At 42.0% G+C, this 25,633-nt stretch overlaps 7 protein-coding genes across 7 annotated transcripts; 2 read left to right on the top strand and 5 right to left on the bottom strand.

Moving 5' to 3' along the window:
- Positions 1-341: 341 nt before the first annotated feature.
- On the top strand, positions 342-2,132 carry CLUP02_01591 (uncharacterized protein; the record flags this gene model as incomplete). Its single annotated transcript, XM_049280630.1, has 1 exon — positions 342-2,132. The coding sequence occupies one exon, from the start codon at positions 342-344 to the stop codon at positions 2,130-2,132; it is 1,791 nt and encodes a 596-aa protein (XP_049136587.1).
- Positions 2,133-2,523: 391 nt separating this feature from the next.
- CLUP02_01592 (uncharacterized protein) lies at positions 2,524-2,802 on the bottom strand (the record flags this gene model as incomplete). The annotated part of the gene is made up of 1 exon (XM_049280631.1): positions 2,524-2,802. The coding sequence occupies one exon, from the start codon at positions 2,800-2,802 to the stop codon at positions 2,524-2,526; it is 279 nt and encodes a 92-aa protein (XP_049136588.1).
- Positions 2,803-6,546: 3,744 nt separating this feature from the next.
- CLUP02_01593 (uncharacterized protein) lies at positions 6,547-6,780 on the top strand (the record flags this gene model as incomplete). The annotated part of the gene is made up of 1 exon (XM_049280632.1): positions 6,547-6,780. A coding segment is annotated over one exon (234 nt), but the record flags the coding sequence as incomplete, so codon positions are not given.
- A 3,123-nt stretch (positions 6,781-9,903) lies between these two features.
- Positions 9,904-11,655, bottom strand: CLUP02_01594 (uncharacterized protein; the record flags this gene model as incomplete). The annotated part of the gene is made up of 5 exons (XM_049280633.1): positions 9,904-10,203; positions 10,368-10,871; positions 10,934-11,066; positions 11,125-11,168; positions 11,281-11,655. The coding sequence occupies 5 exons, from the start codon at positions 11,653-11,655 to the stop codon at positions 9,904-9,906; spliced, it is 1,356 nt and encodes a 451-aa protein (XP_049136590.1).
- A 1,537-nt stretch (positions 11,656-13,192) lies between these two features.
- CLUP02_01595 (uncharacterized protein) lies at positions 13,193-14,143 on the bottom strand (the record flags this gene model as incomplete). Its single annotated transcript, XM_049280634.1, has 2 exons — positions 13,193-13,631; positions 14,103-14,143. The coding sequence occupies 2 exons, from the start codon at positions 14,141-14,143 to the stop codon at positions 13,193-13,195; spliced, it is 480 nt and encodes a 159-aa protein (XP_049136591.1).
- A 1,075-nt stretch (positions 14,144-15,218) lies between these two features.
- Positions 15,219-16,778, bottom strand: CLUP02_01596 (uncharacterized protein; the record flags this gene model as incomplete). The annotated part of the gene is made up of 3 exons (XM_049280635.1): positions 15,219-16,178; positions 16,233-16,499; positions 16,644-16,778. 3 exons carry the CDS (start codon positions 16,776-16,778, stop codon positions 15,219-15,221), a joined length of 1,362 nt encoding a protein of 453 aa, XP_049136592.1.
- A 366-nt stretch (positions 16,779-17,144) lies between these two features.
- On the bottom strand, positions 17,145-18,626 carry CLUP02_01597 (glucan 1,3-beta-glucosidase; the record flags this gene model as incomplete). The annotated part of the gene is made up of 1 exon (XM_049280636.1): positions 17,145-18,626. The coding sequence occupies one exon, from the start codon at positions 18,624-18,626 to the stop codon at positions 17,145-17,147; it is 1,482 nt and encodes a 493-aa protein (XP_049136593.1).
- Between the last annotated feature and the right edge of the window lie 7,007 nt (positions 18,627-25,633).

Raw genomic sequence — 25,633 nt, forward strand, 5'->3', positions numbered from 1 at the left:
TGGCAGTCGGACGTTGGAGGGTGTGCCGTGGTTGCGTGACATCAGGCAAACCGCCCGTGTCATTTACTGAGCTGTAAACCTGGAGAGACTGCGGCATCAAGACAATGAGCCTGGCAACGACGGAAACGGAGTGGACTAACGGGAGTTCGGACTGAGTTGAGGCAATTCAAGTGAACGGCGTCAACAAGCCTGTGTGCTTATAGACAAAGTCAGTATAATCTAGTAGCTACTTATACAGCTCATTCCTCGGTCAATACATGTAGGTCCAAGTAATTCAAGGACAACAGCACGGGTTGAAACGTACATATTACTCATCAAAGGTGTCTCGAAAGGCCGAAATTATGAAGTTTCTCAACCTTCTCTCAGCGTCTTTCGCTCTTTTTAGTGCCTTCTTGACACAAGCGGCCCGGCCCTTGGAAAATCTTGGCCGAGGCGTCGTTGCTGTGCGCGCAAGCGACGAAGCCATCTTGGTCACCTGGCGTCTTCTTGGACTGGATCCATCAGGAATCGGCTTCAACGTCTATCGTGACACGGCGACTTCCCCGACAAAACTCAACGACAAGATCCTCACGAGCGGCACCAATTTCCTTGATTTTACCGCTAATCCGGATGAAATCAATACCTACTTCGTACGGCCCGTCATTGACGGCAAAGAACAAGATGCTCGCGGATCTTTCAGTCTACCTGCCAAGAATGCGGTCGAGCCGGTTGTCCGGATCCCTATCCGCAGCGGTGGCGCTGTCAAATTCGTCTGGGTTGGTGATCTTGACGGAGACGGCGAGTGGGACTATGTTCTCGATAGACAGACTTCACCCCAGACTATTGAGGCTTACACCGGTAATGGGACTTTTCTCTGGGAAGTCAATCTTGGTCCAAATAGCGAGAATCAAAACAACATAGAGCCGGGATCATCGACAATTGACGTTGGTCATTGGGATGGTGTCACTGTTTTCGACTTCGACAGTGACGGACGCGCCGAAGTTGCGATTCGTATTGCCAATGGAGTTGTGTTTGGGGACGGGAAGACATTCGGCGATGGGGAAACGAATAACCACCAGTCCATGGCTATTCTTGACGGGCGCACGGGAGCTCTTCGCGCCTTCGCCCCGGTTCCTACGGATTACATTGACGACGGACCGCTCGCCGCCCGCCTTGGTGCTGGGTTTCTGGACGGAGAGACACCCCATCTCGTTGCGTATATGAAGAACCGCATTGGGTCTGGCGATTTCAACTTGATGTATGTGACCTGGACCTTTGACGGTACATCTCTGAAGCAGAAGTGGAAGTGGAACCGGGGCGACAAGAATTTTCCCGACGGGCACAACACGCGCATCATTGATCTCGATGGGAACGGAAAGGACGAGGTCCTTGAGATCGGCTTTGCCTTGAATGGAGATGGCACGGAGAGGTACACCCTCGGGGATCAGGGTATCATCCACGGCGATCGATTCCATCTCGCCAAGATTGACCCGAATCGTGAAGGGCTTCAGGGGTACGGCGTGCAGCAGCGAAACCCAGATCTGATCTACGAGTACTACTACGATGGGTCATCTGGCGAGATCATCTGGAAGCACGTCGGCAACAACGTGACCGACGTTGCCCGCGGCATGGTCGGTGACATTGACCCGACCCATCCCGGCATGGAAGTATGGTCGTTCTCAGGAGTCTACAACGCCAAAGAGAATGAGCTCACAGAGTCGGATACTGAGCTCGCCCCTTGGCCCCACCTGGGCCTTTGGTGGGATGGGGACGAGCTACTCGAACTTTTCAACGATGGCAAGCTTGAGAAGTGGGATTGGGAAAATCCTAGTACTTCTAACAGTCTCCCTCGAATATTGAGAGTCAGCGATTTCGGCGGAGTGACTGCCGGCAGATATCCTAACTTTATTGGTGACATCCTTGGTGACTGGAGAGAGGAAGTCATTGTCACCAATGAAGCTGCCGATGAGTTGCTAATCTTCACCACGGACAAGCTGAGCGATATCCGCTTGTATACTCTGGCTCATAATCCTGCATACCGCAATGCAATGACTCTGAAGGGATACATGCAATCTCATCACGTTGACTACTATCTTGGAAAAGACATGAAGACACCACCGCAGCCGAAGATCCGATACACATTCGCTGGGTAGAGGGAATTACAAAAAGGGTGAAGTGAGAATTATGACCGACATAGGTACTTCTCGCCATTGGGTCCGAATTGATTCTTCGTTTTTTTTTGGTCTACTGGTGTGTGAGGAGGTATGAAGATTCCTAACATAGGTCGTGAATGTGTCCGCCTATAGCCCAATAAGATAATTTCTGGTGTGTCAATCTGTCATTACGCTTTGGTCAAGTTACTTCATTCATCGATGCCCGTCCTTCTCCGTCTTGCTTATGTGTCCCAAGATAGGAAATTCGTTGCCTTGAGAGACATGCAGAGCGAACTAAAGGAAAGGGTGATATCTCAATCACAGCCATTTTTACTCTTACAAATAATCGTGAAGATGTGACTAAGGCAACATTTTGACATTATAATATATCCTACATGACCTGACTGGATTTATCAATAGACACGCCCTGAAATCTATGGTAAGCCATTGTTGGGCGTGTCGGTAATGAATAGGATGTAGTCTGCACTCCATTCTCGAGCTGCAGTCCCTGTATGATCTGTTGTGGGACGATGTTGTTCGCTTCCTCGAGCCGAGCCTTCCTGGCAAGCCAAGTCAAGGTTGGCTTCAATGCCCACATGATGAAAGCCACAGCCGACGCCAAGACTGTGAAACACAACACAGGATGCCCAAAAACAAGACCAGCCTGCATAATGGTCCCTGCCACGGCGAAAGGCGATATGAACTGCAACTAAACATCGCACGTCGCAGTCAGTACGTACTTATTTTGAGTCTTTTCTCAAGCAAAAAATGGTGCAGGTTACTTGATGTGCAAGTCGGGAAGCTTACTATTGTGACGTTCCAGTATTGCAGGACGATTGCGCGGTTATCCCCAACTGCAACATGGAGACCGAGCTGCCGAGAACATTTTGTTAACTCGCGAACGGAATGACGAGTGGTATGGGTTGGATCTCGACATACTTTCTTTTCGAACCTTTCGACTTTGACTTTAAGCTCCTCCATTTCTTCTCGGATCGCCATAAGTTCATCTAGAGATCGACTGTCGGATTAGAAGTCCAATTCGACCGCGGCATACAGCCGACTGCGCAGGGGCCAATTAGGGGCCCTATTTACGATTATCGTAGCTAGCCTAACCTACGGTTAGAACCTCCTTTTTATACCTACGCAGATATTTATATAGTTTAATTAATCTCTTCGTTAACTACGGTTCAAACTAACTACCCTATAATAAGGATACTAATACTAATTAATAATTAAATTCTATTATTATAAATTAGTAAGGTATTTTATTACGCAAAAGAAACGACTTCTTAATACCGCACGGGATAAGAGATTCGTACTAATTAACCTTATAGAAGTAGACGAAAAAGGGGGCGATTCTTAAATACCGTACGGAATTAAGTAATCGTAGCCCTTTACTACTTACGAGAGGTCGACGTTTATTACGTTAAACTACGTTAATTAACGGAACTGCTTAAGCGATTAGTTTTTCGCCGTCGCTTTAAGTAGCCTTTTTACTAAATAACTTTTCTATAGCCGGCCCGTAATTAGAAATTAACTAGTTAAATTAGTAAAAAGAAATACTTACGTAGCGACTACCCGCCTAGTTAATTAGCGCGACGGGCGAGCTTAATAATATAATATAAAAGAGCACCGCGCAATCGAAAAAAGGGATCTCTAAATATAGACATTCTTAGTTAGTATAATAAGAAGCGTATAAGAGTTATTAAGCTAAGAGATCTATAATATATAAAAAAAGTCCACTACTACTAGGATCTCATAGGTACGACCTTAAGCCCGCGATCTAAATAACCTCTCTATAGCTCCCTTAACTACTCCTAAAGTATTACTTAGGAATATAGTATAAAGGACGGTCTAACGAAGGAGGAGGGGATTTAGAGATTACGGAAAGTACGAGGCTTAGGAAGCTAGAAATATACGGAAAAGCGGAAATTAGTAACTAGTAAAGATCCCGAGACTAATTACTATATCGTCCTATAGTAATATAAACGTCTACCGCTATTATTAAAAAAAGGAACTACTAAAACCTACCCTTTTATACTAAACAAAAAAGAGGATCTTAATAAGTATAATAACTAGTAATCTAAAAGGGTAGTAATAATCGCTAGAGAGGATAAAAACGAGAGTAATAGTAAGATAGTAAGAGGAAGCGGGAATCTCCTAAACCTTAATAAATTCGTTAGATAGTAAAAGCACGGATTTACTATAGCTAGCGCGCGGATTAAATATATCCCCGTTAAGGTTAAATACGCTAGCAACCGCTAATACGGGCATAAGCTAGGGCACGACCCTTAGTAAGTTAGAGTAAAGAAAGAGAGGGCAAAACCCGATCCTAAATAGAATCCCTATCCCTTATAAATAAGTAAATATTAACCCGGACTATTAAGGGATATAGATATATAAAATCGCGGATTAGCCTAACGGCAAGTAAATTAACGCGGTATTAATCTATTTAACTAAGGTTTATAAGAAAAAGGGGCTATAGGGGCAACCCCTATTCTATAAGATCGCAGACGACCTTAGTTATTAACTAGATAAATAGTTCGCAAGCGCAAGCCTAGGAATTATAAAAGCAGTTAATAGATTCCTCTATAAGCGAAGGGTACTATTAGCGTAATTATAATCGCAAGAACCTTATAAAATCCTAGTAGCGACGATTACGAAAAAGGAATTCGTAACATAGACCTAGGCATAAGTTAATAGGGCGTATAATCGCTTTAACGAATTTAAAAAAAGGGTAAACGACCCAGATTTCCTTCTTATAATTACTAACGGCAATCTATCGTCGCAGAAGGATATATAGAGGCAAAATATAGTACTAAAAATACGATAATCGATAATTCCGCCTATTTCGATCTATAGCTCGTTACTGCTACTAATACGAAATTCGGTACTAATTAGCTAATAAGAAAGGAGGTAGACTACCTAAAGTTACTAATAATACGTAGCGACGCAGGGATCGTATATAAATACTAAAAATCTAGCGGCGAATACGAGGTAGTTTATAGACCTTAAAAAGATCTTTTTAAAAGAGAAATTATATTCTAGGGGGAAGTATGAGGTCTTATAAAAAACCCTAACGATGTTTTACGATTATTATAAAAAAGTCGGAATTAGGGAATACTAGTACTATTCGGTAGTTAATATCGTACTCGTAAGCAAAGCCTCTAATTATTATTACGAAGCGGTACGTAATCTCGATCGAAACGACTTTCTTAGTATAATTAACGCAATCCGAAGCCGCTTCGAGACCTATAATAAGAACTTAGAGCTCCTATCTAAGCTACGAGCGATTTCTTTTATATCTATAGCTAGGATAATAGAGGGTAAATTATAAATAAAAATCCTTAAAAAGCTTATCGATCGAATTAATAAGCTAGTAAAAACCTAGCTAAATAAGGGGACTAACGAGCGGAAAGTCGGATATTTTTATACCGTAGTCTAGCGCGTTTTAGAAATAAAAATAACTTTATACTAAGTACCCGAAGACTACGAGACGCTCTGCTCGAAGCTAAGATTTAGTTTTAATATTAAAGTAAGAATACTACGCTAAACCTACCTCTAAGTATACGACGGCCCTTATTAATAGTATTAAGTCGACCGAACGTATAATAAAAAAGGAAAAGAAGCTAGGTACGGTAATCGCTAGTAAGGAATCCTAGATTCGTTAAATAGGTAGAGATTTAACTCGTAAGCAGGGTAATAAAAAAAGCAGTGTTTTATTTATAAAAAGGATAGATATTAGTTAAGTAACTACTCTAAGGAAGAGCGTGCTAAATCGTACGAATAATATAAAAAATCGAGGGTAGTAGATAGCAAAACTAGCCCTTATCGATTTAACTAATTCCTCGTTATATATAAGGGTAGATCCGGGGGTACGGAACCTAGCGAAAGTAGCTAATTTAGCGGCCTAAAGTACCCGCACCCTATAGGAGATTCGGAAAATAAAGAAGATCTTACTCCCTATACTAACGAATTAAATTACGACGAAGTCGACGATATTAACTACTCTTTCTTTGCCCCGTTAGCCTCGGGAGGATATACGAGGCTAAACGAATAAAAAGTAGTAAAAGCCCTTAATAAGTAGGCTTTTATTTACGGATAATAAGGTAAGGTCTTTTAAATAACGAATACGGAGGTAAGTAAAAGGACGAATCTAATAGCGCAGAATTCTACTCTCTTAATATTTAAAAAAAAGAGATAGGGTGCTAAGTAATTCTAAAAGTAGCTAGAGGGGTCCTTTTTATATTACCTAGATTACTTAAATACTAAGCTCGTATAAGTATTCTACGCGAACGAAAGGTACGGCCTAAATAATTTCTATAGGATTATCCTAGACACTAGGGCATCGTAATAGTTAATAAAAGGAAAAGGGTAATTCTAGGTACTATAAAAAATCGCGCTAATAATACTTAATACGTTAATAGCGGGTATTACGAGGATTAGCTTCGGCCTAAGTAAAGAAATCGTCGCCCTAAGTATAGTAAAAGTAAAGACGTACTTCGAAACGATAACTTTCTATATCCTACTTATTAATACCCCATTTCTCTTATATTTAAAAGACATAGATCGACTAGGCATTATATTTAATAATACGAAGAATAGAATCTCTAGCCGCAAGTATTTTAAAATAGTTAAACGACGATAGGGGCACGCGTTTATAAGGCTTATTAACGATACGAAGTTAATTAATTACTTAACGGAAAGTAAGCTTAGACGATTATACTAGAGATTTAGCTACCCGTCGGTCGCGAGGCTATATAACTTCCTAAAGTATTTAGGTAATAATAATATCGAAATAAGGGCGCTAGAGTAGTTAATAAAAGTATACTATTAATACTAAATAAATGCGCAGAGCCCACGCAGATTTAAATTTAAATTGTATAATAAGCTTAACTTTAATTAGGAGATCGTTGTCGATATTTTCTATTTAAATAGTCGACCGGTCTTATGTATAATCGACGAGGCTATATTATTCTAAATAGGGTAATTCCTACGGGATCTATAAGTAAAAATAGTATAAGTAGCTTTATAAAAAAGCTAGATCGATATATACTAAGGACCGCTAGACGGTATTAGAACCGATATTAGTATTAGTTTTAAATTAATAAAATTTAAAAAAAATGCGACGGCCTATAGTATATAGTTAAAAGTCGTGCTCGTCGAAGCGTACTATAGTATTAAAAAGGTAGAAAGGGCGTACTAGTAGTTAAAAAGAGCGTTTAAAATTATTAAAAAGGAAAATCCCGATTCTAACGACGACGAATACCTCTAGACGGTATTTAAATACTATAACAATACTATAGGGCCTAACGGGCTTATACCGACGCTTTTAGTATTTAAAGTATATCTAAGAACGACCTTAGCCTCGCTACTATTGCTAGACGTAAGCTAGCGAGCTTGAGTAGTCGAAAAAGTAATGCGGGTACTACGCGAGGTAAGCGTAAAAAAGTAAGTTAATAAGGTAATTACTACGTATAATAGGCCCGATATAGGGGTTAATTTAGATATACCCCTAAATTCGGATATACGAGTATAGCGCGAAATTACTTAATAATAAGCTAGGCTATATAAATTAATTTCCGTTAACGAGCGTTCTTACGTAGTTACGAGAGATCGTAACTAGCCACTCGAGGTATTAATTACGGTAGTTAGATTATATTATATAGATCCTATCGAGGTAATTTCTAGCCTATAAGAAGAAGAAGAGCTAGAGGAAGCTATATAACCCGCAGTAGAGGCATAGGAAATTATCCTTAATAAAATCGTTATAGTAGTACTAATAGATAACGAGGAAAAGGAAATTGTTAAAAAGGCACTAATACGTCGCGGGAGACTACGACGGTAAGCACTAACGCGGTAATTTATTACTAGTAACGAGGTAATTAATACCTTTTATATAATAAAAAAGAAAGCCGATTTCGAGCTAGTAATTAAACTACGTAAGGAAGGCGTAATTATAATTATTAAAAAGCTATATAAGGGATTAGATCTTATTAAAGTAGATACTCTGCGCGATCGAGGGGTCTATCGATTTATTCTTTACGATCTAGAAAAGTATATAAACCTCTATATATTTAAATCGCAAATAGTTCGTAAAATTAAAAGAAAAGGAACACCCTAACCGTACGAGAAGTCTAGATACGTAATTTAGGGGTACGGCGACGTTAAAAAGGCGACGCTACTTATATAATCGCCCACTATATAGCGCTATAGCTAACGATTAATAATAGTACTAATAGTATTACTACGGAAGAAGGGATACGAGATTTAGAGCCGTAATATTACCTAGGTATATACCTAATCGGCCATAGGGCTTATAAGGAAAATCCTAGCCTATTTACTAAAGGAAATAGCTAGTAAGTACCCAGAAGGCACGATTATTAAAGTGCTCAAGCTACTATATAGGCTCGCAGAATCGGGCACCTATTAGTAGGCTACTTACTACGATTTTCATATTAATTAACTATTAATAGTTACCTCTACGTACGACCCGTGCTTATTAGTCGTAAAGTACGAAGGCGACTAATTTAGGATCGTTAGAATATAAACCGACGATATATTAAGCCTATCCGATATTAATTTTATAAAAAAAGAGGATAAAGAGCTTTAGAAAGTAGGTTTTGTAACGAAGTTAAAAGAGGTCCTTATAATAAACACCCCCTTAGTATTTAACGGCAGGATTCTTATAATTAAAGGGGAAACCGTCGTTTTTTAGTAAAAGGGGTAGGGCGAGAAGATTAACCTCGTTAACCTAAATATAATTAATATTAAGAAGCGGTATAAGGCTAAGCTTGTACAAGGGGTATATATTATAAATATTTATTAGCCCGAGGTAACTTTTAACTACGTTAGGGTAGTATAGGCTATAGATCTAACCGAACGAGACGTTAAAGTACTTAATAAGCGGCTTAAGTAGTAGTAAACGAATCTCGATCGAGGTCTTATTTACTACCTAATCGACCTTACGACTAATAAGCTCTACGTCTTTATCGATAGGTTATTTATAAATAATAACGACCTTACTTTGTAATTAGAGTATATTATTATCCTAGCTAACGAGAGTATGGGCGAGAGCGAATTTACTATATACGGTAATATAATCTATTACTCGTTAACTAAAAGTAAGTAAGTAACGAGAAGTATACTAGCGTTAGAGGTCTATAGTATAGTTAACGGCATTAACCTCTCCTACGCGATTTTAATAACGCTAAAGAAGATTACTAATCGAATTAGCCTTTTACTTATTCTAACGGTTATTTATACCGATTCTTACTCGCTATACGAATGCCTCGTTAAATTAGGAACGATAAAAGAAAAGAGGTTTATAATCGATATTATAGTCCTTAGGTAATCGTACGAAAGGCGCAAGATACTCGAGATCCGTTAGATTAATAATAAAAATAACCTCGTAGACGCTTTTATAAAAGTAGTACTAAATAAAGGATTAGAGTAATTTATAAGTAGCGGAAAAGTTACCGTACGAATAGAGGGATAGGTTATATAAAAAGAATAGAAAAAAGGGGGAAAAGGAGACGACTTAGTAAACGGGCCCGAGGTCGAATTATACTTCTAACCGTAGTAGTTAAATCGATAAAAAAAAGAGAAAGTTAGTATTAAATTAGAAGTTTAATTTAACCGCAGTATATAGCTAACTACGTAGGGGCTAATTAGGGGCCCTATTTACGATTATCGTAGCTAGCCTAACCTACGGTTAGAACCTCCTTTTTATACTTACGCAGATATTTATATAGTTCAATTAATCTCTTCGTTAACTACGGTTCGAACTAACTACCCTGTAATAGGGATACCAATATCGACTGATCTCGTAGAGTGAGTCATTCATGTGATTGAGTCCATCTTCGCTCGATTGACACACGATACGGCTGGCGTCCTGGTCGAAAAACTTATTCCATGCCTTGATTGTCTTAGTGAGAAGGAGAATCCATTGGATAACAAGGTCACTAGTTTGTCCAAGCCATGCCTCACTTGCTTCAATGGCGTACGATTCACCTCGCATGGTGCCAAGTGAGGACTCTCTCCGAGTCAAAGGTATGTGCGGACTAGAGAGCTTGTATACGCTTATGTTAGCAATGAACGGGTCACATACGGTACATCAAGGTACAAAATCATGGCATGGAGTGATGACTCTTGACGATTCGGGTTGTGTTCCAGGACAGACCATCATACACATATACTGTAGATATCGAGAAATGGTGGGATTTTGCCACTTACATATTCGTCAATCATGTCTTTCAGCTTAAAAAGGACATTCATCCAATGCTGAGTGATCCTTGCGACGTGAAACTTTACTACCAAAAGAAAGTATTCACGCGGATCCGTGACCGACACATTGTCAGCTGTTAAATTTGCAATGCTAAGTGCGTCAAGTTCGCAACTAGTCATATCTGGGTCAGGATATGGGTCGGCGACATAAAACGGTAGCAAGTATTCGTTGTTCGGGTCGCTATCGTCTTCAAAGTAAGAATCCATGAGGCCGATTGCTGTCCAGTGAGATGTATCACGTCCAGTAACACAGATAGAAGTTTGAGCCTCGTGTAAGTAGTCCGAGCCATGTGCGATCCGGCCCGACCTTGCAGCGCCTGGTAGAAAGGATAAATCTGTGGACTTGCGTAAAGGTAGACCGTCCCCAGTAACACGCTGATCTCTTCGTGGAGAGGGTTCCCTTTTCCAGACAGGGTAAGCTAAGTGGAACTCCAGAGTGAAGCCACCGTCAATCTGTTAATTGCTGTGAGCAACACGAAAAGCTACGTCTTATGAATTCTTGGGAATGGTCTCACCACAGTGTCAAGGCCGATGGATGTTTTGGCTGTGAGATGCTTGAACATGAAGTCTCTGATGACTGGGGCTTGGTGATCAGGGGCTCGGACAGCTAGAACTCCAAGTGTCCATTGACAGGGGTTGTTGATACAGCTGATATTCAGTCAATTACCGCACGGATTGCACCTTCTCTCTTTGGGCAGGCTCTTACATCTTGCGGGTATCAGGATTTGAAATGTCCTTTTTACCGATTCGCTAATGAAGAATTAGTACAGAAATACTGATATTACATTGGAGCACGAATAAAAGGAGCAGAGTTGATGCCAAGGTCAGTTTCCAATCCTCAAAGATCTGAGTCAATTCTCACCTGTGAATCGAGGTGGCGATCGAAATCCAAAAGTGAGAGCGATCCATTATAACTCCTTGGTTTGTTTGAGAGATCTCGATCATGAAGCCATGCTGCCAAGTTACTTGGCATTTCGAAATTGCCTTCGCAGATTCTTCTCAAGATCGTTTCGTCGAGAACATTTTGGAAGACTGGCAACTCGTACTCAAGCCGAGGTGAATAGTCAGGGATATTGAGGAAGGTGGAGAGGAGACTAGGGTTTGTTCCTTCATCTTCAAAGCGTCTTTGGTCTTTGGTGTGTAAATCAATGCGGGAGATCTCGGGGTTCCGTCTTGTCATTGGACGATTCCACTGGACAGGTCGGCGTGGGAACGGCCGTGATGCTGCTCGATCCATTGTGAAAACGTCATTTTCAGGTGATTACGCTGCAAGTATATCTGTTTCTCCATGACTCGAGAATCATTCCTGAGATGTGAGGAATTATAGCCATATTTAAGTCCGGAGTGGGCAGAAGCCAACCAAGCCAGTCATTACCCGATGAAAAAGATCGTCCGGATTCTCTTTCCTCTCAGCGGCTCAGTTCAATCCAAAAAGAGGGTTGTCCAACCGATGCAGAATCATCTTGGTGTATTTGAATGCATTTTCGCAATCTCTTTAGCCAATCAGGTTCACTACGAACGCGGTGCAGAACCTGCGCCACCATCCCTGCTGCCTTTGCTGCATTCGTTCCCGAAACCCAACCCGTTGGGCATGATCGCGAGCGTTGAGAGGCACCAATAGGCTTGATGTTGTCGAAAGGTGTGCCCTTCATGCAGTTCTGATTGCTTGAAATACTTGCGGGTGTTACCGACAGCCCTGAGAAAATTAAGCGGTGCATTGGCCGAATTAATACTCGGACATCTTCTTACGCCTCATGATTAACGGTGAGGAGAGCCGAGTTTTCGGCAGCTTTCAACTTCGAAGGCAGCGACTTGCTGATTCTTCATTTGTCTGATCTTGAGTATGACTCTAGTCAAGGCGAACAAGGCAGCCGCGCTAACATTCATTGCGACGAACGGAACTCTTCCACGACATCTTCGAGATTGACGCGCATGCTTAAGTGGCATATGTCAGCTTTCTTCCGATGCTGCTATTTGTTCTCGTAGTACCCCATGACACCCTGAACTTGCGCCTTTTATTAATTACCAATGAAGTCTGGGTTCACAAGGAACTAGCGCCATTGCTTTCTCTCATCTTGATATTACCTATGAATCTGGCTCTGCTTGATTTTGTGTTTTTGACAGTTTTAGGTTTCCTAGCCATGAATAGGAAACATAGTGGCAAGAGCTGTTCCAAGGCGCCTATGACGGATTGCTTCATCAACCTAAGCTAGTGACTCGTCTTGTTCCAGAGTCTCAGGCGCTCGCCAGTGTCAGACTGCCTAAAAAGTCCAGGCAAGAAAATCAGGACGTAAAACCTGTGACATGGAAGCAGCGCAACCTTCGGGAACTTGCATGGTTGGACATCGGCAGCCCTGGGGTACTGGACCAATATCTGAATGCATGATGCCGCGCCATCATCTCGCAGTCATGCGAAGGACATGTATGCAACTGTCATGTATAGTATAAGGTGCATTAGTTGATTAGCTACGACAAAAGCGTGTTGTGGAATGCATATCGTAGCCAAGTTGAGGTGGGACATGTTAAGACTCGCAACGTTGCCTTGACAGGAGACCATCGGACCCACGCGCACTACCTGCGGGATCGGCCGAAGACTGTTAGCGCAGCGCCACTTAAACGCTGCATTCCAATGCAAATTCACCCGATATCTTTTGCCGGTCCTGTCTACTCTATTTGAACAACGCCTCTAAATGACTAAGGTATAATGCGTGGATAAATGAGAGGCAGAGTGCCTTCGGACTTTCCCCAAATGTGGGATGTCCTTCGGCCAAATTTCAAGAGTGTGCTTTCGAGGGGACAGTCGTTGCTGGAGTCGCCGCTCGTCTCTCATTAAATCCCTGCTCATCCCACTCAGCATAGCATGCTTCAGCCCACCCTGCTTCATTCCACCTTTGCTCGTCCTCTTGCACCATCGTATCCAAGACGCCAGCGCATGATAATGGTGAGGCGAGTAAATGATTCCTAATGCCTTGATGGAATACGACTTTATCGGTGTATATAAGCCACCAAAGCTCTCCCGGCCGTGAATTACACTGGTGTGTGGCATGGAAGAAGTCAGGTCTCAAGCAGGAGATCGGACTAGCGACGACAAGTAAAGATACGTTGTTGACCTCAAATTCTGATTTTCGCGACCGGGCAATACGCGCAGCGCGGGCAACCACATGCGCCGCAGCTCTCATGACGGATAGCGTTGCCAGTTTGCCCGCAACGACACTACATTAGCCACTGGTGAGCATTGTTCAGCAATGAGAGTTCCGAGACAACTAACACAGGTCCAAATATATACCTGCTTCCTTTTTGGTCCTCGTTGGAAGATCCCGGTCCACAGCCAGTCCGTGCCACCAGGGTCGTCGACACCTAGGGGTCTTGCGTTCTCCGGAGGACAATGGCGGTGCTCTAAAAGACTACACGATACAGCATAATGGGTGATGCTGTCGCCGAGTGGACTTTCAAGCGAGAAGTCGACGACGTCCAGAACAGTCTCATTGATAGGTATCGTATCACTGCCATGGCCGCCTTCCCGATATATGGCACCTTGACATAAGATCGAGATATGGTCTTCTTGACCATGACCTGAGGCAGAAGAGGGCACGGGCCCTTCCCCAACAACAGGCGAGCCATTACTGATCACGATTGGGAGGGTCAGTCATCAGACGCCTGGCAAGGGTTCGCAAGCAATCTTACGCTGCTATCAGAGAGCTCTGAGCGCTCTTGACGTTCTGCATCTTTGACCTGTCGACTGACGGCTCGCTTGCTACGTCTTGAACGGGTTCAGAGAGCTTTCAGTCGCAGACATTCATCAAAGAACGATATCGGAGTATTCGGAGGTAAATAGTTGTGCGAAACGAAAATTACCTTGCATTGGCCTATGGCATGGCTTGAAACTTGCATGTTCCAGTCCCAAGTGGGGGACTCGACGCATCCTTATAGACAAGCTGTGGCAGAGAGTCGCACAGCGCAAGCCCTTCAGGTCCAAGGAGGTTTAAATTAGAGCAAACAGAAAACTTGTATCGGTAAATGGACTTTTGCACAGAACATTGCTGTTTGATGCGCCGGCCAATTCGTAAAAGAAAATTCCCTGTGTATACGGTACCTATGATAAAGTTCATGCTTGCTAGGGCCCTCCAGCTCTTGTAGCATGGACTGGCCCCTTTTCTTCCTTCAATAATGCTAGACGGGATTAGCTTATCATGATATCCAGCTAAGCAAGCCTTAGCGTACTCAAGAAAGGTCACCGAGTGTTCATGACAGCTGGCACGGGACGTCAAATAGAGGATGAAGCAAGGAAGCTATCGTGTACAGCAGAATCTGGCGACTTGATTATTCGGGCTATCCTAGGGGCACAACAAGTTGAGGAATGATTCCCAAATGGCAATAGTCTCGCTGTTCGTGTTGAGAATCCCCCTCATCTAACAACAATATCCAATAGGGCAAGGCCTAAATCTTACGATCATCTTGATGGGGAATCCTGGGCAGAGGCCTACGTGCTAGCAGCCATCGTTCTCAGGGGGTGATTTGATTCAAATTGGCGAGATGGAACCCTGCCACAACGCTGCGCAGCCTAAATCTACCTACTACTGACGCCTGAACGACCATGCAAAGTCAGCTTGAAAGCCATCTCACCAGCCATCCGACGGCGTCGCAAGGTACGTACGGAAGACACATCAGATTGCGCATCTTCTCGGTCCGAATGGCGCCAGACCTCTGAGCAAAAGTCCTCAAAGGGGGAAAGTCAGAGAAAAGCGGGAGATGGATGTATTAGGATCATCCGGCATTTGATGGAATGTCTACTTCAGAAGACTAGTCCTGGTAGGACTTCTTTGCTACCCAAGATTGAGCCTGGTAGGCATTGGCTGTGAGTGCCTTGACGTCAAACCCATACAATGCTTTCTTGCCCCTGACCTTCTCCCCTTGGAGTGTTATTTCTCCACAAACCTCGCTGCATTCTAGAAACTCAAATCCCGAACTCTTCGTGACTTCAACAATTTCGTTGAGCGATAGTTGAACAAACGGACCAGTGCCCCATAGCAAGGGCCCATGATTGATCCAGTATCCACCAGGTCTCAGTAGCATGTGAATTGTGTCCAAGTAGGCCATAAAGTTTCTTGCTGTATCGATAAAGAAGTGTGTAACGATCGCATCGTAGTGTCCGTACTGTGTCGTAAAACTGGTGGTGAAGTCACCTTCGACAAGTAAGACTGCGCTAGCATTCACCCGTCGGTCTGGAAATAAGATGGATCGCATCATGTCATCAGTTGTTGCATGATGCGACCAGCTGTCAATAAACGGGTGTAACGAGGTCGACTCCACTTCGGGATGAGCCTCCAAAAACCGGGTGACGACATTCATGAAGGAAGACCACTCGTTGCTTGTCACTTCAAAGCCTCCCAAACCGGCAATTTCGTGGGCTAGACGGCCCAAACCTGAACCGGGAAGCAAGGCCCGAACATTTGAACGGTTGCCGTCGGGGAAGAGGGATTGAAGCGTGCTGATGAGGCAGGGAAATGCATCGTCCCGCTCTCCATGCCCAGGGAGGGACCAGTCCCGCACGAAGTGTTTGAGGGCCTGGGAAACGCTGGTCTTGTCGGCGAGTTGGCCGGCCTCATCTTTTGCCTTGCTATGCCGTGCAAGGTCATCGTGCGAGAGTCCGTAATAGCTGAGTGCGGTCTCCACGATTTCATCGCACAGTGCTTGGTTAACATCAAGGAGCTGCTCTATCCTATGGAACTTATTCGAGTAGCCAACTGTTGTCTCCAAAACCTAGGGACAAATCAGAAAGTGACAACATCAAGGTCTCCTGACGGACACACTCACCTTCTTCTGGGCTTTCGTGACGTGCTTGTACAGTCCCTTCAAGCGATTGACTTCCGCCATTTGCCTAGACTTGTACCTTGAGAAGCCAAACAGAGCCTCGAGTAACCGATGACGGGGGTGATTGGTGTCCCACTTGCCATGGCGTTTGCTCAAACGCTTTAATAAGTGCTTTTTCTCCTGGATATGCCGTGGACTCATCTCATCCGAGGCATTACCAACGGTTACCGTCACTTGATGTATTAGCTCAACAAACGGAGCGCCCTGCATCTACATCATATGATCATTAGCGTTCATGGAAGATGAGCCTATCACTACCCGTCCGTTGTGATCTTCAGTTGGACAAAGAGCCCTGCTGGGACTTGGGCCAACGGCAAGCAACATCACACGGCTGCGGCACGGGTTTCCACTCACAGTCGGGGCGGCGATTCCGACGTCCTCCACAGCGTCCATCCTTTCGGCCGGTGCTCTGCTATGGGTATCTGCAGATATGACACGGAAAGTCAATTGAGATATGATGAAGTAAGAAAGGGAAATTAAGGCGCGCATGACTGCTGATGATGTTGAGATTGTGTAGCGTGGGGGCGTGAAGCGTGGCAAGATGTTCCCTAGTCGATGTCAATTTGAGAAGTTAACTATCAAGAGTGGCTTCACTTCTATCGGCTGCAATCTTCATTACTTTGAATGTGGGCAATTCGGATTTAAACAAGCGTTGTGAAAACATAGATGAGTGAGTAGGTACCTTGATGGCCGCCAAGCCCAAGAGGTGGATAATATTTGCAGCCAACAAACAAAATCTTGTGGCTTAGCATGGTAGTCTTGTGCAAGAGATCCTACGTTTTCTCCCAAGAAGGCCCAGATCCCTTCAATGTCCATATTTCACATGCAATCGTCTATCTTCAGAGTCGAATTCCATCATGTGTAGCCATTAGTCCCATTCGTGAGTTTCCCATTTGCTGTCACCGCATCCTCCTTCAAATACTCGTTCAAGCGATCGCGCGTCTTGCAGTTCTCCAACGCAAAGCTAGCCGCTAGCTCCTCGAGCTCATCTTCCGTCTTGCCCTTGAACAGCTCCGCAAACTCCCAACCGGCGTACTCGCTCATTAAGCACTCCCGTACCACACGCTCCACCTGCCTGTCAAAGTTCCACACCTTGGGGTACTTCTTCTTAAGCAAGTGCGCGGGAATTTGCTTCTTCAGCTTCTCGATAAACGGCGCGTAGACCTCGTTGTCGATGGCGCTCTTGTCTGCGCAACCCCAAAAGTCAAGACCGTTCCGTTGCTTCTTTTCAACAAATGGCTGGATGAGGCGCATGTACGGGCTCTCCGGGTCAAGGTAGACCATGCCTTGGTAGCCGATATCCTTGTACAACCAGATGCTCCATGAGATGCCGTCGAACTCCCGGTATATGGCGAGCTGCTCCTTAAGCAACGCGAAGCGCTTCTCGTTGGTCGCCTCGGCGTCGGGATCCGTCTTCGGGTTCTGGTAGACGGGACCCCACTCGCCGTTCCAGATGGGTACACCGGCCTTTTGCATGAATTCCACCTTACGCTTAAGACTTGTGCGCAGCTTCTCCTTCTGTTCAGATGTGCCGTCGTACTGCTCGGGAAGGGGAAAGCCCATCATGCTGTAGTCGTGGCAGCTGTAGACACTGTTGGGCAGTGTCTTTTCTGGTGAGAAGGCAGAGAAGTCCATAGCGTAGGTGTTGCCATCCAGGAAGAGGATGTGGTCGGGGTCGATAGCGCGGATCGCCTTCTCGGCGCGCTCGTACCATGCGATGAGGCGGGTGTGCTCAGGGTCTGCTGGCTCATTCAGGGGGTTGTATCCCGCAATGACCTTGTTCCCGGCGTAGTGACGGGCGAGAGCCTCCCATAATTGAATTGCGCGATCCTGGAAGTCTTTAAACTCCCAGAAAAGTGCTCTGCTGATTCCTGAGTCGCTGTGCCAGTCCTGGTTTTGCCCACCTTGGACCGCATGGAGGTCCAGGATGACATAGATGTTGTACTTGGCGCAAATATTGACGAGGCGATCGAGAAGATCAAAGCCGGTCTGCTTAATTACGCTCGGGTTGTCGTCATCCTGAAAATGACGGTAGTTGAAGGGTATCCTCAAGCAGTTGAGACCCAGTTGTGCGTACAAGGCGGCGTCAGCCTCTGTGAAAAAATGGTGGATGAGACGGTTGAAGAAGAAGTCGGCTTTTTCCTTGCCTAGTACTTCTTCCAAGGCAGCGCGATGTTCGTGCTCGTGACCGGCGTACCCGGTGATGAAGTTCTCCATGTTGAGCATGCCACCGAGGCCAGCGCCCTTGAGGATGACTTCATTGTCATTCTCGTCGACAATCTTAGTTCCCTTGACGCGAAGCATCGTGAGAGGGGGGTTAGATGTGGCGGCCGACATTATGAGCGGATGTGAGGTTCTGGGTTTGGGGATATGATGTTGTTGATTGTCGGTCTTTCTGAGGACGGTTCTTTATACCCATCAGCATCGTGACCAAGACTACATAGTGGACCGATTTGATAAGTATGGCCCAATCATGAAATCGTATCGAGGCTCTGTTCTGCTCTCATCGCGCATGGCTAAGTGAGCGTCCGGCTGCCCCCCTCACTGTCTTAAGAGCGACACTCCGCGAAGGTGGGTTGATGTGGGGCTTGCCTTAAAACACATTCTCCATCAATCCCGCATGTGAATCAGCCCGACTGGACCAACTAGAGTCTGGGGTACAGCGATTTGCGCATGAGGTGGAGCTAGACTCTGACCGATGAGGCGCCAGGAGCTGCCGATTGACATTCGTGGGAGTCTTCGCTCTGTGTCGACCAAGTGACAACATGACTTTCCTACAACATTTCCAGGTTCCACGTTGTGTCAAGCGGAGTATCGATCGAGTTGCATTTAGCATGAGTGAATCGATGTAGTATTGTCGGTAGTTAGCTCCAAGACGCTTGATAGATGTTAGTATCCCTATTATAGGGTAGTTAGTTCGAACCGTAGTTAACGAAGAGATTAATTAAACTATCTAGATATCTGCGTAGGTATAAAAAGGAGGTTCTAACCGTAGGTTAGGCTAGCTATGATAATCGTAAATAGGGCCCCTAATTAGCCCCTGCGTAGTTAGCTATATACCGTAGTCGAATTAGACTTCTAATCTAATACTAACTTTCTCTTTTTTTTATTAATTTAACTACTACGGTTAGAAATATAATTCGACCTCGGGCCCGTTTACTAAGTCGTTTCTTTTTCCTCCTTTTCTCTATTCTTTTTATATAACCTATCCCTCTATTCGTACGGTAACTTTTCTACTATTTATAAATTGCTCTAATCCTTTATTTAGTACTACTTTTATAAAAGCGTTTACGAGGTTATTTTTATTATTAATCTAACGGATCTTAAGTATCTCGCGCTTTTTATACGATTACCTAAGGGTTATAATATCGATTATAAGCCTCTTTTCCTTTATTATTCCTAATTTAACGAGGTATTCGTATAGCGAGTAGGAATTAATATAAATAACCGTTAGAATAGGTAAAAGGCTAATTCGATTAGTAATCTTCCTTAGCGTCGTTAAAATCGCGTAGGAGAGGTTAACGCCGTTAATTATACTATAAACCTTTAATATTAGTATACTTCTCGTTACCCACTTACTTTTAGTTAATAAGTAATAGATTATATTACCGTATATAATAAATTCGCTCTTACCTATACTCTCGTTAGCTAGGATAATAATATACCCTAATTACGAAGTAAGGTCGTTATTATTCGTAAATAACCTATTAATAAAAACGTAGAGCTTATTAGTCGTAAGGTCGATTAGGTAATAGACGAGACCTCGATCGAGATTTATTTATTACTACTTAAGCCGCTTATTAAGTACCTCGACGTCTCGTTTAGTTAGATTTATAGCCTGCGCTACCCTAGTATAGTTAAAAGTTACCTCGGGCTAATAAATACTTATAATATATACCCCTCGCGTAAGCTTAGCCTTATACCGCTTTTTAATATTAGTTACGTTCGAGTTAACGAGGTTAATCTTCTTACCCTACCCTTTTTATTAAAAAACGACGGTTTCCCTTTCGATTATAAGAATCCCGCCGTTAAATATTAGGGGGGTGTTTATTATAAGGACCTCTTTTAGCTTCGCTACGAAGCCCGCTTTTTAAAGCTCCTTATCCTCTTTTTTTATAAAGTTAATATCGGATAGGCCTAATATATCGTCGGTCTATATTCTAACGATCCTAAATTAGTCGCCTTCGTGCTCCGCAACTAATAAGTACGGGTCGTACGTAGAGGTAATTATTAATAGTTAATTAATATAAAAATCGTAGTAAGTAGCTTACTAATAGGTACCCGATTCTACGAGCCTATATAGTAGCTTAAGCACTTTAATAATCGTACTTTTTAAGTACTTACTAGCTATTTCCTTTAGTAAATAGGCTAGGATTTTCCTTATAAGCCCTGTGGCCGATTAGGTATATGCCTAGGTAATATTACGGCTCTAAATCTCGTATCCCTTTTTCCGTAGCGATACTATTAGTACTATTATTAATCGTTAGCTATAGCGCTATATAGTGGGCGATTATATAAGTAGCGTCGCCTTTTTAACGTCGCCGTATCCCTAAATTACGTATCTAGACTTCTTATATAGTTAGGGTGTTCCTTTTCTTTTAATTTTACGAACTATTTGCGATTTAAATATATAGAGGTTTATATGCTTTTTTAGATCGTAGAGGATAAATCGATAGACCCCTCGATCGCGCAGAGTATCTACTTCGATAAGATCTAATCTCTTATACGGCTTTTTAATAATTATAATTACGCCTTCTTTACGTAGTTTAACTACTAGCTCGAAATCGGCTTTCTTTTTTACTATATAAAAGGTATTAATTACCTCGTCGCTAGTAATAAATTGCCGCGTTAATGCTTACCGTCGTAGTCTCTTGCGACGTATTAGTACCCTTTTAGTAATTTACTTTTCCTCGTCGTTTATTAGTATTACTACGACGATTTTATTAAGGATAATTTCTTATACTTCTGCCGCGGGTTATATAGCTTCCCCTAGCTCTTCTTCTTCTTATAAGCTAGAAATTACCTCGATAAGATCTATATAATATAGTCTAACTACCGTAATTAATACCTCGAGTAGCTAGTCGCGATCTCTCGCAACTACGTAAGAACGCTCGTTAACGGAAATTAATTTATATAGCCTAGCCTATTATTAAGTAATTTCGCGCTATACTCGTATATCCGAATTTAGGGGTATATTTAAATTAACCCCTATGTCGGGCCTATTATACGTAGTAATTACCTTATTAACTTGCTTTTTTATACTTACTTTACACAGTGCCCGCATTACTTTTTTAACTACTTAAGCTCGCTAGTTTACGTTTAGTAACGGTAGCAAGGCTAAGGTCGTTCTTAAATATACTCTAAATACTAAAAGCGTCGGTATAAGCCCGTTAGGCCCTATAGTATCGTTATAGTATTTAAGTACCGTCTAAAGGCATTTATCGTCGTCGGAATCGGGATTTTCTTTTTTAATAATTTTAAACGCTTTTTTTAACTACTAGTGCGCCCTTTTTACCTTTTTAATACTATAGTACGCTTCGACGGGCACGACTTTTAACTATATACCATAGGCCGTCGCATTTTCCTTAAATTTTACTAACTTAAAACTAGTACTAGCGTCGGTTTTAATGCCGTCTAGCGGTCCCTAGTATATATCGATCTAGCTTTTTTATAAAGCTACCTATACTATTTTTGTTTATAGATCCCGTAGGAATTGCCCTACTTAGAATAATATAGCCTCGTCGATTATATATAGGACCGGTTAACTATTTAAGTAAAAGATATTAACGACGATCTCTTAATTAAAGTTAAGCTTATTACGTAATTTAAATTTAAATCTGCGTGGGCTCTGCGCATTTATTTAGTATTAGTAATATACTTTCGTTAACTACTCTAGCGCCCCTATTTCTATATTATTATTACCTAAATGCTTTAGGAAGTTATATAGCCTCGCGACCGATAGATAGCTAAATCTCCAGTATAATTATCTAAGCTTACTTTCCGTTAGGTAATTAATCAACTTCGTATCGTTAATAAGCCTTATAAACGCGTGCCCCTATTATTATTCGACTATTTCGAAGTACTTACGGCTAGAGATTCTGTTCCTCGTGTTATTAAATATAATACCTAGTCGATCTATATCTTTTAGATATAAGAGAAATAGGGTATTAACGGGTAGGATATAGAAAGTTATCGTTCCGAAGTGCGTCTCTACTTCTACCGTACCTAGGGCGACGATTTCCTTACTTAGGCCGAAGCTAATCCTCGTAATACCCGCTATTAACGTATTAAGCGTTACTAACGCGATTTTCTATAGCGCTTAGAATTACCCTTTTCCTCTTATTAACTATTACGATACCCCAGTGTTTAGGATAATCCTATAGAAATTATTTAAGCCGTACCTTTCGTTCGTATAGAATGCCTATACGAGCTTAGTATTTAAGTAATCTAGGTAGTATAAAAAGGACCCCTCTAGCTACCCCTAGAATTACTTAGCACCCTATCTCTTTTTTTTAAATATTAAGAGAGTAGAATTCTGCGCTATTAGATTCGTCCTTTTGCCTACCTCTATATCCGTTATTTAAGGGACCTTCCCTTACTATCTATAAATAAAAGCCTACTTATTAAGGGCTTCTACTACCTTTTATTCGTTTAGCTTCGTATATCCTCCCGAGGCTAACGGGGCGAAAAAAGAGTAGTTAATATCGTCGACTTCGTCGTAATCTAATTCGTTAATATAGGGGGTAAGATCTTCCTTATTTTCCGAATCTCCTATAGGGTGCGGGTACTTTAGGCTACTAAATTAGCTACTTTCGCTAGGTTCCGTACCCCCGGATCTGCCCTTATATATAATAAGGAATTAGTTAAATCGATAAGGGCTAGTTTTGCTATTTACTACCCTCGATTTTCTATATTATTCGTACGATTTAGCACGCTCTTTTTTAGAGTAGTTACTTAACTAATATCTATCCTTTTTATAAATAAAACACTGCTTTTTTTATTACCCTACTCGCGAGTTAAATCTCTACCTATTTAACGAATTTAGGATTCCTTACTAGCGATTGCCGTACCTAGCTTCTTTTCCTTTCTTATTATACGTTCGGTCGACCTAATATTATTAATAAGGGCCGTCGTATGTTTAGAAGTAGGTTTAGCGTAGTATTCTTATTTTAATATTAAAACTAGATCTTAGCTTCGAGCAGAGCGTCTCGTAGTCTTCGGGTACTTAGTATAAAGTTATTTTCGTTTTTAAAACGCGCTAGACTACGGTATAAAAATATCCGACTTTCCGCTCGTTAGTCCCCTTATTTAGCTAGGTTTTTACTAGCTTATTAATTCGATCGATAAGCTTTTTAAGGATTTTTACTTACGATTTACCCTCTATTATCCTAGCTATAGATATAAAAAAAATCGCTCGTAGCTTAAATAGGAGCTCTAAGTTCTTATTATAGGTCTCGAAGCGGCTTCGGATTACGTTAATTATACTAAGAAAGTCGTTTCGATCGAGATTACGTACCGCTTCGTAATAATAATTAGAGGCTTTGCTTATAAGTACGATATTAACTACCGAATAATACTAGTATTCCCTAATTCCGACTTTTTTATAATAATCGTAAAACATCGTTAGGGTTTTTTATAAGACCTTATACTTCCCCCTAGAGTATAATTTTTCTTTTAAAAAGATCTTTTTAAGGTCTATAAACTACCTCGTATTTACCGCTAGATTTTTAATATCTATATACGATTCTTACGTCGCTACGTACTATTAATAACTTTAGGTAGTCTACTTCCTTTTTTACTAGCCGATTAGTACCGAATTTCGTATTAATAGCGGCGACGAGCTATAGATTAAAATAAGTAGAATTATCGATTATCGTACTTCTAGTACTATATTTTACCTCTATATATCCTTTTATAACGATAGATTGCCGTTAGTAATTATAGGAAGGAAATCTGGGTCGTTTACCCTTTTTTTAAATTTATTAAAGCGATTATATGCCCTGTCGACTTATGCCTAGGTCTATATTACGAATTCCTCCTCCGTAATCGTCGCTACTAAGATTTCGTAAGGTTCTCGCGATTATAATTGCGCTAATAATACCCCTCGCTTATAGAGGAATTTATTAACCGCTTTTATAATTTCTAAGCTTACGCTTATAAACTATTTATCTAGCTAATAGCTAAGGTCGTCTGCGATCTCGTAGAATAGGGGTTGCCCCTATAGCCCCTTTTTCTTATAAACCTTAGTTAAATAGATTAATACTACGTTAATTTGCTCGCCGTTAGGCTAATCTGCGATTCTATATATCTACGTCCCCTAATAATCCGGGTTAATATTTACCTATTTATAAGGGATAGGGATTTTATTTAGGATCGGGTTTTGCCCTCTCTTTCTTTACCCTAACTTACTAAGGGTCGTATCCTAGCTTATACCCATATTAGCGGTTATTAGCGTATTTAATTTTAATAGGGATATATCTAATCCGCGCACCGGTTATAGTAAATCCGTACTTTTACTACCTAACGAATTTATTAGGGTTTAGGAGATTCCCGCTTCTTTTTACCGTCTCGCTACTACTCTCGTTTTTACTTTTTCTAGCGATTATTACTACCTTTTTAGATCGCTAGCTATCGTACTTATTAGGATCCTCCTTTTTATCTAGTATAAAAGGGTAGGTTTTAGTAGTTCCTTTTTTTAATAGTAGCGGTAGACGTTTATATTACCGTAGGACGATATAGTAATGAGTCTCGGGATCTTTACTAGTTACCGATTTCTGCTTTTCCGTATACTTCTAGCTTCCTAAGCCTCGTGCTCTCTGTAATTTCTAAATCCCCTCCTCTTTCGTTAGACCGTTCCCTATACTATATTCTTAAGTAATACTCGGGGGGTAGTTAAGGGAGCTATAGGGAGGTCGTTTAAATCGCGGGCTTAAAGTCGTACCCGTAAGATCTTAGTAATAGTAGACTTTTTTTATATACTATAGATCTCTTAGCTTAATAACTCCTATACGCTTTTTATTACGCTAACTAAGAATATTTATATTTAGAGATCCCTTTTTTCGATCGCGCGGTGCTCTTTTATACTATACTATTAAGCTCGCCCGTTACGCTAATTAACTAGGTAGGTAGTTACTACGTAAGTATTTCTTTTTACTAATTTAACTAGTTAATTTCTAATCGCGGGCCGGCTATAGAAAAGTTATTTAGTAAAAAGGCTGCTTAAGGCAACGGCGAAAAACTAATTACTTAAGCGGTTCTATTAATTAATATAGTTTAACGTAATAGACGTCGACCTCTCGTAAGTAGTAAAGGGCTATAATTACTCGATTCCGTATAGTATTTAA

Source organism: Colletotrichum lupini, chromosome 1 (assembly GCF_023278565.1).
Source record: "Colletotrichum lupini chromosome 1, complete sequence".
Lineage (NCBI taxonomy): Eukaryota > Fungi > Ascomycota > Sordariomycetes > Glomerellales > Glomerellaceae > Colletotrichum > Colletotrichum lupini.